Below are 15,750 nucleotides of genomic sequence, written 5' to 3' on the forward strand. Positions count from 1 at the left end.
ATGCAGTGCGCACCGCACTCCGAGTACGCTCTCTTTCTCTCTGGCATCACAATATAGGCTCACTGCACTATTATGCAACTACGACGTCGGACAACATTACAAGCCTTCTGAGGCGGACTTGCTCATGAAGTTTGCATGAATTAAGACTAGCCCATAAGGCATTTTGTAAGCATAGGACTGCATGTTATTCTATCCTATGCATCTCGGACACCAGTGAAATCTGAGACTTTATCATGAACTCGTTTTTTTCTACAACATAAAGTCACAAAGGCCCATGTTATGTTTAAAAATTACACTATATCCCCTTTGTTTCATAGGTTATTATCATGTCTGTAGTTAGACTACAAATTTTTTAAAAGAAGGATCAAATCGACTTTGTAAAATTGGAAAGAAGTTAGGCTAGAAATAGTTTTAATCTTCAAGCCATTCGTGCCATTCATTCAAGCATATTGAATGAATTCTCCTTATGCCACATTTATTGAATTGTAGTTGTACCATTTCCTTTCGCAACGACTGTGTGACGGACATCTCAGAAATGTTTTCTATTCATCTACCAAATGGATTGGTCTTTTGTGAGGATGAATTAAGCTTTAGCCTAGTCTACATCGTCGTCGTGAGAACATGCCTTTATCAAACGGGGCTCCTTTTAATATAGCCTAGTCAAAACGAGAAACACATTTGGTCCGTCGTGAAATTGGAAGCATATTGCTATGAAAGCATATTTCTAAAAGCTCCACACCCAAACATTTCACAAACACCTTATCACACAGTCCCCGACACCCCCCATCAAATCTTAGATTTTCTGATTTTGGAAAAAAAAGCCTGCTATGTTCTTCCATTATATCCTTCAGTTTCTTCATCTGTATATGTATTTATGTGCGGAACAATGATGCAAATGTAAACAACTCGATGCGTTTCTTTTTCCAGGCAAAAGTCAATATCACCTTCACAGTTTTTTTTCTATTAAAAAAATGCCATTCAACAAAAGTGAGTCGGTTATACATGCGATCCATATTCTAGTTCAACGATTAAACAAAGTGTTGAATCCATAGGGAAATTAGCCAAACGTAGGCTAAAGCTTCTGTCTCAATCAACGTTAAAGAATATTAATATTATTTGCCTCCTCTGAAATAGGCTATTTCTGAATAAAAAATTAAACATGTTTTTCTTTTTCTTGGCGTCTGTTAATACTGGTTTGGGAGATGTCAATTTGTATTGTTTGAAGATGTTAGTCATTTTTTCATTGTCAAAGCCGACAATATTATGTACCCGGGTTTAGAATGTGGATATAGGCGGCAGAACATGCGCAGTGGCAGTTTGTGCCATATTGGAATGAGGTCGTGAACGACTAGGCGGAAAGAGACGGCATCTAAAACCGACTTGAAAAACTATTTACTGGTAAGAATCAGATTATGTAACCAAATACTCACATACTATATTTTGTTTATTACGAGCTTAATATGATATAATGCATTTTGATGCTGTCTGCGTCTTTTTTCCCGTCTCTAAAAAAGATGACTCGGGCTCGGTCGAGTGCAAGCGCCCTTATTGCTCGCTACAGTGTAGCTAGCCTATTGCTCAAGCCATGACGTTCCAGTAACTTGACTTGGTCACAGACGTTTTTAGCATGTGCCGAATCAGCCGCAATCGACTTGGTGCATTTGGCATCAGAACTGACCTATATGGAATAAACACAGAGGCTATGAAATATATGTTCTTTCTTGCATTCTGTGTTCTTCTCTTTATTGCACGTTCCAGTGTGAAAGTTGGATCATCGGCGCTCGTGCCTGTGCAAAGCTATTGCGTTAATAGCTTGAAAATGATTGAAAGCGTCTATCGAGAATTCCCCGAGAATGTTGTTACTGAACTTAATCCATTTATCGCTCTTATATAATAAAGGTTGCAAGATTTATAATAGATGACTCTGGTGTATTTGACTTTAAATCAAATAGGCCTAGGAATCCTTTAGATTTCATTTTAATTTTATTTCATTGTTGTTGTATGCCTAACAGATAAATGATGCTATAAACATTGCCATTTACACGTAGGCTAATCTAAGCACTAAACTGCCTATTTCTCACAACTATAACTCCAACTTCCCAGTTATGCAACTTGAGTGATCGCAGCAACATTGTTTCAATTGACCTTTTGCTATAAACTGCAACATTGTTTCAATTGATGTGCCATATAGCCTAAAATGCAACATTGTTTTATTTGACTTGCCGATGAAATATCAATATGAAGTGTTTTTTGCATAGAAATTTGATTTCCACTTCTGCCGGCCAAGCTCTTCTATGGGCATTAACACGAAAAATCCAGTTCAAAATGACAGTTTCAATACTGCGCTTTATGGGGGCAACAACTGTCTTCTGACGTGCGAGGGGCACTCGGGCACCCCAGTTACATTTGGCCACTATTTGACAATGGCAACATACAACACTGAAATACAATCTCTCAAATAACAAGAAGCCTATGTGTAAGCTAATTGCTGACAATAAGGATTCATAAACACATCGTGTAGGCTAATATTGTTGTAAACTTGTTATACTTGATGAAAATACTCCCATTAGTCTAAGGTTATTCTTGACATAAACCCATGTCATCAACAGACTTCACTTTCGTTTACAGTACATTTCTCAAACCCTTGTGTGTCCAATCAATGCATTTCTTTAACTTGCATTTCCTGCCCAGCGACCACTCAGTGTGACTCAGAGGACTTAATTCAGTCAATGGCATGTTAAGCACTGATCATATGATCCAATAACTGCTAGGAGGCGGTTGTAAAGATCAGCGTGTGTTAGTGTATGCATTCTAGTTTCTCTTTCAGGGTGAGTCAGTGTACATTCTGGTAGAGAGAGTCAGGCAGTCAGTCTGCTGGTGGTGTGTGTGAGTACTGGGTAGGCCTCTATTAAACGATGGGGAAGTTGTTAGTTTTCCTGTTCACTTTGGTGATTAAGTAACAGTTTGTTTAACAGAATGACCTGTGAATTCCCTGAAATTTCAGCATCAAGAAATTATTTCTCATCCTCCTCTCCTCTCTTCTTCTCAGCTTCATTCAGACTTGTGTATATGTCATATTGAAATAATGAGAAAAAAACTTGCTGACATTTTCAAGCATTCTTTTTCTTTCAATCAACAACTTTGAGAATATTCTTGGGGAGATAATCAGTTATTATAAGGCAGCCAAACACTGAGGGCTGGCTCTTTGTCAATAGCTAAATGGCTCTGCTGCTCTTTTCATCCTCTCTAGTGTTTGAGACGTGTGTGACCTCAAGCACAATGAGGCCCTCAGCTGGATAGCTGTGTGTGTGTGTGTGTGTGTGTGTGTGTGTGTGTGTGTGTGGTGTGTGTGTGTGTGTGTGTGTGTGTGTGTGTGTGTGTGTGTGTGTGTGTGTGTGTGTGTGTGTAGCAGGGTCGTGGGTGAAGGGCTCATCCTGGGTTACGTGGGTCGTGGTGTCCGGGCCGTGGTCAGGGAGACCCTGTCTGATGGCTGTCTCCTCTTTAATAGAGACATCAGACATGACAAAGACAGGCCTGACAGCCCTGCTGAATGGAGCAGCAGTGTCAGAGCAGCTATCCTTCGCATCCTTTACACAAACCTCTCAGCTATTGTCATCTCTAATGCTCTCTCATGCCCAGTATATAAATGCTATTTCTCTTGTTGTGTTTAGTTAGTTCATCCGCTTTGTTCTCACAGAGTGGCTATCGGCCTACAGCTCAACTTTGTTTCAAAGTTGTGGTCTGTTTGAGATATCTTTGGCCTCATTTAGCATTTAAAAAATGATTAAATCCTCTCTCATACTTTTAGCAACTTAGCAAGGTCATTTTGTATTAGCAAGGTCATTTTGTATTAGCAAGGTCATTTTGTATTAGCAAGGTCATTTTGTATTTTCAAAACACGTACCTAAATATTCTCTGTTTCACTCTTCTCTCACGCAGACTAACTAAACTTTGTTTATGCTTCCATTTGCTAAGCCGCCCTCCCCATCCCAAAAACAAAATGTAAGCACTGGACACATTCAAATGACGTCCCTAAGACCACCTATGCCACTTTTACCAACACCCTACTATGCTTTCTTGCTCTCCTGGTTTTGGCTGTCAAACAGATTTAAAGAATGATGTCCATCTTTTCTAGATAATAATCTGTCTCTCCTTTCTTCCCCAGAGCTTCTAGACTTGGTCGGTAGTAGGAGCCAACATGAGTCATGAGTTTCTGGAGTCCGGTGAGTAACAACATGGACCTGCAGCTTTGTTACTGGTGGAGAGGCCTTTTTGACACAAATAACAGAATTAACCTGCGTGTGTGTATGCGTGTGCGTATTTGTGTGTGTGTGTTGCAGATGGAGACTCTAGTCAGGATGTGTCTGACTTTAACTGGGATGACTATTTGGAGGAGAACGGGGCAGTGTCTGTGCCCCACCATGCCTTCAAACACGTAAGTACTGAGACTATTTACACTCCTAATAACCACACACAATACTCATACAATGTTGACCAATAGTTCACATTATAAGAGCTTTTCATATATCATTCTCTCCAGGTGGACCAGGGCTTGCAGACGGGTCTGACTCCAGGTATGAAGCTGGAGGTGTGTGTCCGTTCAGAGACCGACCAACCCTACTGGGTGGCCACCATCATCACCACCTGTGGCCAGCTGCTCCTCCTGCGATACGAAGGTTACCACGACGACCGCCGCGCCGACTTCTGGTGTGACATCATGACGGCTGACCTCCACCCCCTGGGCTGGAGCCTGGAGCAGGGCAAACCCATGAGACCCCCCGAGGGTGAGGGAGCTAGGGCTGGGGAGGGAACTCACTGGGATGGCTGTTGTGAATTATCTCTTCCACGCCCAACTAGTTGTATGAGGGTTATTACGGGGTTATTACAATGAAATCTAGACCTGAGTTTTTCAAAGACATTTCCCAAGCTTGTTTTTATATTCCGTAACCATGTCTCTCCATCGCCCCCCTCAGGTGTGAGAGAGAAGCAACCAGACTGGGAGGGCGTCCTGGAGAAAGCCCTAGCTGAGAAGTGCAGTGCACCTGCCAACCTGCTGGAAGGGGTGAGAGGGGCTCAGTTATAAACTGGAACAACTGGGAATGTATGCCAGATAAGCAAGGTTTTTGAACTCACTTTGTATCAGTAAGGGTATTGCTGAGTGTAATCCAGCATGTCCTTACTTGTGTGTGTGCCCATGCGCTTACGCGTATGTGCTCATGTGTGTGTGTCTATAGCCCCAGCGTGGTAAGGACCCGGTGGACCTGCTGTCTCCAGGCTGCAGTGTGGAGCTGCAGGACAGTGTTGACCCTGGGGTGGCGTGGAGCGCTGAGGTGGAGGAGAACATGGGTGGCAGGCTGAGACTACGCCTAGCAGGCACAGAGAGACTCCCTGATACACAGTCCACCCTCTGGCTCTACTACCTGCACCCCCACCTCCACCCACCTGGCTGGGCCAAAGAGCACGGCTGCACCCTCAGGCCTCCTTCAGGTAAACTGCTCTTTTCAGAAAGATCCTGGGTGAATTCAGTTTCAAGATGCAAAAAGCTAAATATGATTCATGAATAAATCTGAGGTTGTTTTTTTACTGTTTAATATGATCATTTGTGTGTGTGGTTGCTTGTTTCAGCCCTGGTCCACCTGCACACGGAGGAGGAGTGGGAGGAGGTCAGACAGAGGATCAGTAATCAGCCTCATGATAAGGCCCTCTCTGAAGACTTCTATAAGGTAAAGGCACTACCAAGCAGTATGTACTAGCATCTGTGGAATACCAGTGCAATATTGATCGAATGAGCCATCACTGTGTGTGTGTGTGTGTGTGTGTGTGTGTGTGTCTGCTTCAGGACCGGCCTGCCATTGCTGCCCACTGCTTCACTGAGGGGATGAAACTGGAGGCTGTTGACCCTGCTTCCCCTTTCTGCATCAGTCCTGCCACCGTTACCAAGGTGACAACCTCTTTACTGGCCCAGTCTCACCTCCGGCTCCTAGAATTGTCGGTATACGTTCTTCTCGGACCAGACATGATTAATATGACTGGGTTGGATGATGGCAGTACAGTAGTGAAGGCACTCCAGCCCACCCAACAGTTTCAGCTATATTGTTGTTGCATATTCAGTCCAGTCAGATCAGTGGTCACCTCAGGGCTAGGAGAGTAGAGATTTGCTAAGATAAATCCTGACATAGTACCCATGTAAACTCTGGGAGCCTACCCACCAAGTAGAAATTGAAGTCATTAAGATACAGTATGGTAGTGTATGTGAGGCTAGCTTTGGGTGTGATATGCTTATGGAACAAGGGTAGGGTAAATACTGCATAGAGCAGACATGACCCACTGGGCACACACTGGTTAAACTAACGTGGAATAGAAGTTGATTTGATGTCTGTGCCCAGAGGGGAGTGTGATGTGATACCTTACCTCTCCTCTTCAGGTGTTCAGTGACGAGTGCTTCCTAGTAAAGATGGACAGTCTCCGTGGTGATGATTCGGGGGCAGAGGTCGGTGGGTCCTTCCTGTGTCACAGGGACAGTCCTGGGATCTTTCCTGCCCAGTGGAGCCTTAAGAACGGCCTCCCGCTCAGCCCCCCTCCAGGTGATGAAACACTAGTAACATTTACAGAGCTGCTTTTAAAAATGTGCTCAGTTATTCTTTTTTAGGATTTATCTAATTGTATTGTCGTCTCTCTCTCCGGTTGTGTAGGGTACCAGGGGCAGGACTTTGACTGGGCAGACTACCTGAAACAGTGTGAGGCCGAGGCAGCACCACAACACTGCTTCCCCACAGTGAGTCAAGCTCTGTCTTACATAGAGCAATGCATGTTATATAACATGAGTGTATAACATGGGTGAACAGGGAACATGAATAATCCGTCTCTCCTGATGTATCCCTGTCTACCTCTCAGGAACAGTCTGATCACAGCTTTAAAGAGGCCATGAAGTTGGAGGCGGTCAACCCACTCTCACCTGAGCACATTCACGTGGCAACGGTAACCAAGGTCAAAGGGCAACATATTTGGCTTGGCCTGGAAGGTGAGAACCTGTAGCTACGCATCTTGGCCCAGCGTTGTCCGGGTTAGGCCGTCATTGTAAATAAGAATTTGTTTTTAACTGACTTGCCTAGTTAAATAAAGGTTCAATAAATAAAATGAAATAATCCTATCTGGGCCCTGCGTTTTTCAATCTTAGCCTGGGACCATTTGAGTGTGGGTTTGTGCACACTGATGGTATTAATATTAGATAATGAATTAGTTCTGTAGGCCTAAATAAGTCTCTTTGTGTCTAGGGCTGAAACAGGCTATACCAGAGCTGATAGCTCATGTGGACTCGTTGGATATCTTCCCTGTCAGCTGGTGTGAGACCAACGGTTACCCCCTGCTGTACCCCATCAAACCCAAAGGTGGTTGTCCCAAAATAAGATAACTTTATGTCCCTCTCTCTAATTTGAAGGGGAGCCACTAGCATGCCACAATATGCATGGAAGTTTTAACCATTGCAGTCACCGTATTTGATAGTACTCTGTATAGTTTCAGTAGAGTTTTATTAATGGTGAGTATACATTGTCTTACAGTTGAAAAGCAGAGGAGGATTGCTGTGGTGCAGCCTGAGAAACAGTAAGTAGGCCTATGGGAAAGGAAGGAATCTATCATTGGCTGGTAATGGGTTGTTTGTCCACTTTTGATTGGTTAACACTCCAGTCCCATGCACTTTGACCCCTAACCTGTATCTTTGTCCCTATAGCCGAGCACCACCCAAATCCACAACACCTGACACACTCAGGCTGCAGATGGCCAGCCAATCAGAGACTGGTGAGTGTTTCTCATGTAGACATTCCGGAGAAATACATTATTAGGGTTTCTGACGTGAGGCACAGCTCTTACGTTGTGTGTGATGTGTTTGTGTACAGGACAGGGGAACGGAAAGTACTGCTGTCCCAAGATTTTCTTCAACCACCGCTGCTTCTCTGGCCCCTACCTGAACAAGGGCCGCATCGCTGAGCTGCCCCAGTGTGTTGGCCCTGGCAACTGTGTCCTGGTTCTCAAAGAGGTGAGGAGCACCTGGGTGGGATTGGAACAAACATACTACATTATGTTAGGGCTGTGGTAGTCATGACATTTTGTCTGCCGGTAACTGTCATGCAAATGCCTGTTGTTCTTACGTTAATTGACCGTTAATTAACATAAACACCTTAAGCATCTCCCGGATTCCACACTTACAAGCTGCTGATGCGGGCATTTGGAACATCTAGGCCTACATTTTAAAAAGTCAAAAGGAGTGGCTGTTGTGTTGAGCGTAAAAGTGATCATTTGAAACAGGTCCTATAGACTACACTTAATTTAGAGTTAATTGGTAACTTTAGCTGTGATAGGTATATAAACCATACATATAAAAACATATGGGCATGAAACGACTCTATATTGATGATTTGGAAAAAGTTGGCAAAAAAGGCATGCGCTCTAATCCCTGCGCTTCCCGCAGAGAGAGAGAGAGAGAATTGTATTGCTGCTCTGCTTGTGTATCAAGCAAGTTGGGAGATATCTAATCAGTGGAAGATGGAATTAAAATGACAGAATTAAAAGTGAAATGAGAAGGAAAGGCTACAACGACCAAAAGCCAACAAGTAGGCTGCTATTTCTAATCTGAATGGAGTTGTTGTTATTTGTAGGCTAACTGTAGGACGGTGAGAAGCGCAGTAGCGTTATGGCTAGCCTCAATTAGCCTAGTTAGCTTGCTTCTCTCCGTTTGATGCAGTCAAGGCAGATAGGCTACTATGCAATCGGATGGGTGATAAATAACTAGCAAAAAGTTAGTCTGCTAGCACGTGTGGTTGCTGTCTCTTTCTCCCTCTGTACCAGCTCCCCTCACACACCGCACAGCCCCTCCCTTGCTCCATAGTAGTTAGAGCTGCTTGCTCTGTGCCTCTCTCTCTCCCTTTCTCCCCAGCGCCGGTTAATAAAGTAGCAAAATAATTGGCTTTTCTGATCGTTGTCTTTAGGTCAGTTCGGAATGTGTTTTAAAAATGTAATGATGCATATTGGGTCCAGGGCTTCACCGTGTCCATTTCAGAACAGGACCTCTAACTCCCATCACCATTTGTCCTCATCATTCAGATTATTCAAATTCAATTATAAAGTGTTTAGAAACTAATTAGAGGGACTATAGAGCGCTGAGTACCAGGCCATTAGTGAGGGCCGTTAGCAAGTTGGGTAGGCTACCCATAAGCGACCAACGGTCACAGGTAATTTGACTGTGGTCATGACTCGTCACCCCCTGTGTGGTGGTAATACGGTCACTATGATGTAATAACTGTATTACACTGTACTAAAAAGTCAACTAAACTACTCAAATCTCCAGTTGGTAATAGGGCGAAATGTTGCTATCCCAGAGATCACTCCTGACTTCCCACATAGACTGGGAACAGAATCCATGCTAAGCCCTTTATGTCTCTCTCCATCTCCCTGTGTCCTGTCCAGGTGTTGACTCTGCTGATCAACTCAGCCTACAAGCCCAGCCGGGTGCTCAGGGAGCTGCAGCTGGACCAGGAGGACCGCTGGCACGGCCATGGAGAGACGCTCAAAGCCAAGTGAGGAACGCATGCTCTATCATAACGTCATTAAAATCACCAAATGCACATTCTACATAGATTCAATCTAAACTTTTCTGCTCATGTTTGTGGTTGAGTTGATGATTGAAGTGTGTATTGGGATTGGCTAAGCTGTTCTAGCATTGCTAACCTGAGGATCTGTTCTTGACCGGCAGGTACAAGGGAAAGAGTTACCGGGCTACGGTGGAGATAGTGCGTACAGCAGATTGTGTGGCGGAATTCTGTAGGAAGACCTGCATCAAGCTGGAGTGTTGCCCAAACCTGTTTGGACCTCGCATGGTTCTGGAGCGCTGCTCAGAGAACTGCTCTGTGCTCACCAAGACCAAATACAGTATGTGTGACCTACTCAATTGCTCCAAATCAAATACATATGAGTAAAACCTGGTGTTCAGAAATCAGGTGTTATGGAGATAAAGAGGCACTCAATGCTGATATGTAAGTGGGGGGGGGGGGGGGGGATCAACAAATAGGGGACACAGTGTCTGTTTTATGTGTATTTCGTTATGCACCTACAGTGCATTTGGAAAGTGTTCAGACCCCTTGACTTTTTCCAAATTTTGTTACGTTACAGCCTTATTCTAAAATTGATTAAAATGTATCAGTCTACACACAATACTCCGTAATGACAAAGTGAAAACAGGTTTTTAACAGTAAAAAAAAAAAGTATTACAAATAAAAAACAGACATACCTTATTTACATAAATATTCTGACCCTTTGCTATGAGACTCTAAATTGAGCTCTGGTGCATCCTGTTTCCATTGATCATCCTTGAGATGTTTCTACAACTTGATTGGAGTCCACCTGTTGTAAATTCAATTGATTGGACATGATTTGGAAAGGCACACACCTGTCTATATTTAGTCCCACAGTTGACAGTGCATGTCAGAGAAAAAACCAAGCCATGAGGTTGAAGGAATTGTCTGTAAAGCTCTGAGACAGGATTGTGTCGAGGCACAGATATGGGGAAGGGTACCAAAAACCTGCTGCAGCATTGAACATCCCCAACAAGACAGTGGCCTCCATCATTCTTAAATGGAAGAAGTTTGGAACCACCAAGACTCAGGCCACCCGGCCAACTGAACAATCAGAGGAGAAGGGCCATGGTCAGGGAGGTAACCAAGAACCCGATGGTCACTCTGACAGAGTGCCAGCGTTCCTCTGTGGAGATAGGAGAACCTTCCAGAAGGACAACCATCTCTGCAGCACTCCACCAATCAGGCCTTTAGTGGCCAGACAGAAGACACTCCTCAGTAAAAGACCCATGACAGCCCACTTGTAGTTTGCCAAGAGGCACCTAAAGGACACTCAGACTATGAGAAACAAGATTCTCTGGTCTGATGAAACCAAGATTGAACGCTTTGGCCTGAATGCCAAGCGTCACGTCTGGAGGAAACCTGGCACCATCCCTACGGTGAAGCATGGTGGTGGCAGCATCATGCTGTGGGGATGTTTTTCAGCGGCAAGGACTGGGAGACTAGTCAGAATCGAGGGAAAGATGAACAGAGCAAAGTACAGAGAGATCCTTGATGAAAAACTCTGCCAGAGCACTCAGGACTTCAGACTTGGGTGAAGGTTCACCTTCCAACAGGACAACAGCCCTAAGCACACAGCCAAGACCACGCCGGAATGGCTTCGGGACAAGTCTCTAAATGTCCTTGAGTGGCCCAGCCAGAGCCCGGACTTGAACAACTCTGGAGAGACCTGAAAATAGCTGTGCAGCGACGCTCCCCATCCAACCTGACGGAGCTTGAGAGGATCTGCAGAGAAGAATGGGAAAAACTCCCCAAATACAGGTGTGCCAAGCTTGTCGCGTCATACCCAAGAAGAATCGAGGATGTAATCGCTGCAAAAGGTGCTTCAACAAAGCACTGAGTAGAGGTTCTGAATATTTATGTAAATGTGATATTTCCGTTTTTTTTTTTTTAAATAAATTTGCAAAAATGTCTAAACTGTTTTTGCTTTGTCATTATAGGGTATTGTGTGTAGATTTATGTGGGGGAAAAAACGATTTATTATGTTTTAGAATAAGGCAGTAACGCAACAAAATGTGTAAAAAGTCAATGGGTCTGAATACTTTCCAAATGCGCTGTGTATGTCGATGATAAAGCATTGGATGCATAATGCTCAGGAGGACTGAGATTGGAGTATTGATGTGTTCTCTGCAGCTTATTACTATGGTAAGAAGAAATGTAAACGAGTGGGCCGCCCACCAGGGGGGCATTCTAACCTAGAAGGAGGGGTGAAGAGAAGAGGTAGAAGGAGGAAGAGGAGAAAGCAACTATTTGTCCATAAGAAGAGACGCTCCTCAGCCTCACTAGACAACACACCTGCCGGTTCACCACAGGTAACAGACACACTCGCACACACACACTCACATCCAGATATCTTTCAACTGAACCATCCCTTTCTCTAACACAGGGCAGTGGAGATGAGGAGGATCTGGATGATGAGAACTCTCTGAGTGACGATACTGGCTCTGAGCTCCAGGATGATCAGGACGATTCAGAATATTCCATTGGGAAGTCTCAACCACCCACCCCATCCCCCTCTCCTCCTGCAACGCCCAGACCAACCCGAAAACGCAGGAAACCTCGCTCCCCATCTTACTCTGATGATGAGAACCACCCACCTTCACCAAAGGTAGACTACTGTGCCTTGACTTTTTGTTTGTTCACTGTGAATAGACGGTTAGGTGTTTAGCAACAAAACCGATGCGTGCGCAACTATGGGGCAAAACTGACCGTTTGGCTTAGATTGTTGATAACATGCTAACTATATTTTGTTTCCAATGTTTATTGAAAACATAAATACATTTGCACAATGAGAGCACTTGTTGTCCCTCAAATACATTCTTACAGTTGTTGGTTAGCTAGCTAGCAAGTTTTAGCCATATTAGCATAGACATCAGTCAAAACACCTCAAAACAAGGCATGGTATCAAAAACAAGATCAAACTAGCTGAAACGAGCCACCTACGATTCCCCACATGGCAGCTTCTTGTCATTATTGCTGGCCACCCAGAATCACATCACACAACCTTCTGCCCCATTGAAGTGTGCGCATTGCTTTATGTGACTTTGTCAGCCAACCCGTCTCTATATATAGTATGATGAATTAATTAACTGCATCTCTGTGTTCTACAGAGCTCGAGAGGTGAGGCTCCCCAGAAACTGTGTTTGGACACCAGTCCCCTGGAGTGGAGTGTGACTGATGTGGTGTGTTTCATCAGGACCACCGACTGTGCTCCCCTGGCACGCATCTTCCTGGATCAGGTAATAATCACACACACACATACACACACACACAGAATCATTATCTTGACTGTTTAACAAGCAGTGCTTGTCTTGGGCCGGATCTGTCTGGAATGCCGTACCGGCACTTCTAATTTTGGGGGAATTGCGTACCGGCACCGTTAGAAAAACAAAGTAGCCTATCGCTGGCCCAGATTCACACACCAAGGCAAAAAGGTTGATCAAAGCGGAATGAAGGCTTAATCTTCATTGAATAGCAATGGAGAGTGAGCATTCATTTCTTGATCACTCTTTGTTCAAGTTTATTTGTCGCTAGTCTGTGAATCTGTGAGTGACAGTAGGCTGTTCAAGATTACGCAGATTGAAAAAAAAGGTTTGTAAAGTCATGGAAATTAGTTTCATAATTGTTGTTTATGTAATTCATGAAAGCACACTTTTTAAAATATGATCAATCAATTAAAAAACGACACATCAGCCATTATCGGAATGACCCTTCAGTGCATGTCTGTGGTGCTTTGTGTGTGCCAGTGCAAGTGGGCCGTTGCCCGAGGAGAGAGCGTGACATTTCAGCAGCAGGTAGAAAATAATGACAGACAGACTAATTAGAATTCAAAACATAACTTGTAGCAGTTATCTCGCTAGTTAACTATAGCTAACTAAGCATTCATGTTGTTGTTTCCTTTCCACCGGCACTGTAGAGCCTAAATAAATCTGCGTAGTTGGAAAGCTGTGATTCTCCTCTATTAAATAGTAGCCATGTAATTGCGACAACTTAAAAAATATTTTAATAAAAGCCTAATTGACAAATAACTTGCTGTGCATAGATCTCCTCCAAAACATGAATATTTGAGCCTTATATATAAACATGTCTAGTTAGATACCTTGTTTTGAAGTAGCCTACCTTATCCATTTGATCCCTGATTTATTGAATGAGGGAATAATTTTATAAAGACAAAAGTATTTGGTTGTAATGTTGAAAAAGCCAAGCCTGCACACCCAGGAGCTCTCCAGATGGAGGGTTGACCACATGTGACTAACAGTGCAGTTCTATGTGGGGTCTAAGTGCCTTGATCAAGGGCACAACGGCAGGAGGTGGTAGATCTACATGGGATCAGACACAGCAGCTTTCCAGTGTCAATAATGCTTAATTTTTCATGTAGGCTTTAATAATAGTAATACACATGTGGTTAAAAGTCATGGAGAAGTCATGGAAAATGTGTATAAACCATTAACGGTGAATAATCAGAGGTCTCTATAGTATAATGTAATTTGTGAATTTCGGTGAACGTAGTCTAATGGACCGACTTGGAAAAAGACAGCTCCTGCACTTCTTCCATCCCAAGTCAAGCACTGGTGTACAGTGTGGCCTAAATCCATGACTATTGTTGTCTAACCCCATGGCCGTGCTTGTGTTTTCAGGAGATTGATGGACAGGCTCTGCTTCTGCTCAACCTGCCCACACTGCAGGAGTGTATGGACCTGAAACTGGGACCAGCCATAAAGCTGTGTCACCATATCGAAAGAGTCAAACTGGAATTCTACCAGAAATTTGCCACATAGCTGAGGGTTCTGAATGAAATAAACATTACATACAGTCAGTAACATTAAATGACTCAAATAACTGATTTCCAGCTGGACATCCTTTGGACCCTGCACCCAGTACAACAGCAGCAGTCATGCATGGACATCAGATGGACCAAGACTTTCATTTTTTCCAGTTTTTTACTGTGTAATGGTCAGAAAGGGTTCTGCCTCATTGTATTCTAGGTAAAGACACCTTAACATGGATATTCATGTTCAGGTTTATCTCACCCACAATATCAAAATGACTCCTGGTTTCATTTAATCAACTTGACAAGCGTTGACAATGCAAGGATTTAAGCACAAAGACAAATAAACCATGTACTATATCACGGTATGTAAAGTGTACATAGCAGGGTGACTTTGTATATAGTGTACATATTTAAAAGTTATTCTAGTGCAATAGGGTGGTTATAGCCTGATTTTCTACTAAACATATTTGCTTTGAAAGTATCTGTGCAAAGGTCTTATTTCAAAATGTAGACATACATTTGAGATTGGAAACCCCACAGAAAGAGCAATCCCCACTGTTTGACAGCCTTTTCGTCTTCTCAGAGAGGGATTTTAACATCTAATCATATTGAAGACATTATCTAGGGCCTGTAGTAAAGCATTAAGGTGTAGGTGTTTTTGGAGCAAAATTCAAATAAGTATAAACCAAATATTGGGACCCTTTGTGACCCTTTATATATTTGTATAGTTTTCCCTTTTAACTACAACCATTGGTGGACTACTTTGTGTGCTTTATTTCCGGGAGCCATTCTAGCTGTCTTTGCTGTGTTTGTGTTTTATTTCCCCTAATTTACCTGTCTCTGCCATTGAGATCTATTACTCTTACAGGAGATAAAACTGTGGAATTTATTCATTTGATTTTGTCTATATGTTTGTTGAATATGATTGCTATTTTAAGAGAATGTGGAATTAAAGCCTGAATCTCATCCCAATAGAGAGCAATAGTAATGGCCTCTTTTTGTAGGCACTAACTCTGCCATGGTTCATTGGACAAAACCTATGGGAAAATGTCGTTTTTGTAGGGTTTTTGGATAAATGTCGAAAATAAGGTGTGTGGAAAACACAGACTTAGGTCTTATAGGTTTTGTTCTACGAGATAATCAGCTAACGTCACTTTCTGTGTATTTTGAGGCATGTGCGTAATAATTAAAAAACACAAAGACTTCATAATTCATAAAGGTCATGTTAACTGACTGATATTATCTCATATAGAACAAAACATATAAGACTTCCTAAGTCTGTGTTAAACCTCAGACAAAAGTGTCGGCGTTTATCCCAAAACCCTATTCTTTCCCCATTCATTTCATTTTCCC

The 15,750-nt window shown here is 43.1% G+C and overlaps 1 protein-coding gene across 3 annotated transcripts; it reads left to right on the top strand.

The window, feature by feature from the left end:
* Positions 1–1,311: 1,311 nt before the first annotated feature.
* Positions 1,312–15,375, top strand: LOC106565826 (scm-like with four MBT domains protein 1). Of its 3 annotated transcripts, none has more exons than XM_014133392.3 (21): positions 1,312–1,398; positions 4,166–4,223; positions 4,341–4,435; positions 4,541–4,784; positions 4,974–5,062; positions 5,235–5,487; positions 5,626–5,723; positions 5,840–5,941; positions 6,425–6,584; positions 6,693–6,775; positions 6,895–7,021; positions 7,275–7,388; positions 7,560–7,602; positions 7,730–7,797; positions 7,896–8,035; positions 9,463–9,572; positions 9,749–9,924; positions 11,760–11,938; positions 12,013–12,234; positions 12,737–12,865; positions 14,264–15,375. In XM_014133392.3, exons 2-21 carry the CDS (start codon positions 4,199–4,201, stop codon positions 14,402–14,404), a joined length of 2,598 nt encoding a protein of 865 aa, XP_013988867.2. In that variant the 5' UTR covers positions 1,312–1,398; positions 4,166–4,198; the 3' UTR covers positions 14,405–15,375. The 3 variants fall into 3 exon arrangements, with proteins under 3 accessions (XP_013988867.2, XP_045547740.2, XP_045547739.2); XM_045691784.2 differs by having other exon boundaries at positions 11,808–11,938; XM_045691783.2 differs by lacking the exon at positions 1,312–1,398 and adding an exon at positions 3,948–4,002.
* The last annotated feature ends 375 nt before the right edge of the window (positions 15,376–15,750 follow it).

The sequence above is a fragment of the Salmo salar genome, chromosome 12 (genome assembly GCF_965601325.2).
Source record: "Salmo salar chromosome 12, fSalSal1, whole genome shotgun sequence".
In the NCBI taxonomy this organism is placed as follows: Eukaryota; Metazoa; Chordata; class Actinopteri; order Salmoniformes; family Salmonidae; genus Salmo; species Salmo salar.

Bases quoted from the DNA above. Each gene is read 5' to 3' on its own strand.
- LOC106565826 (XM_014133392.3), top strand. From the start codon at position 4,199: ATGAGTCATGAGTTTCTGGAGTCCG. The intron at 4,224-4,340 runs GTGAGTAACAAC...TGTGTGTTGCAG, and splicing joins TCATGAGTTTCTGGAGTCCG to ATGGAGACTCTAGTCAGGAT. The intron at 7,022-7,274 runs GTGAGAACCTGT...CTTTGTGTCTAG, and splicing joins TATTTGGCTTGGCCTGGAAG to GGCTGAAACAGGCTATACCA.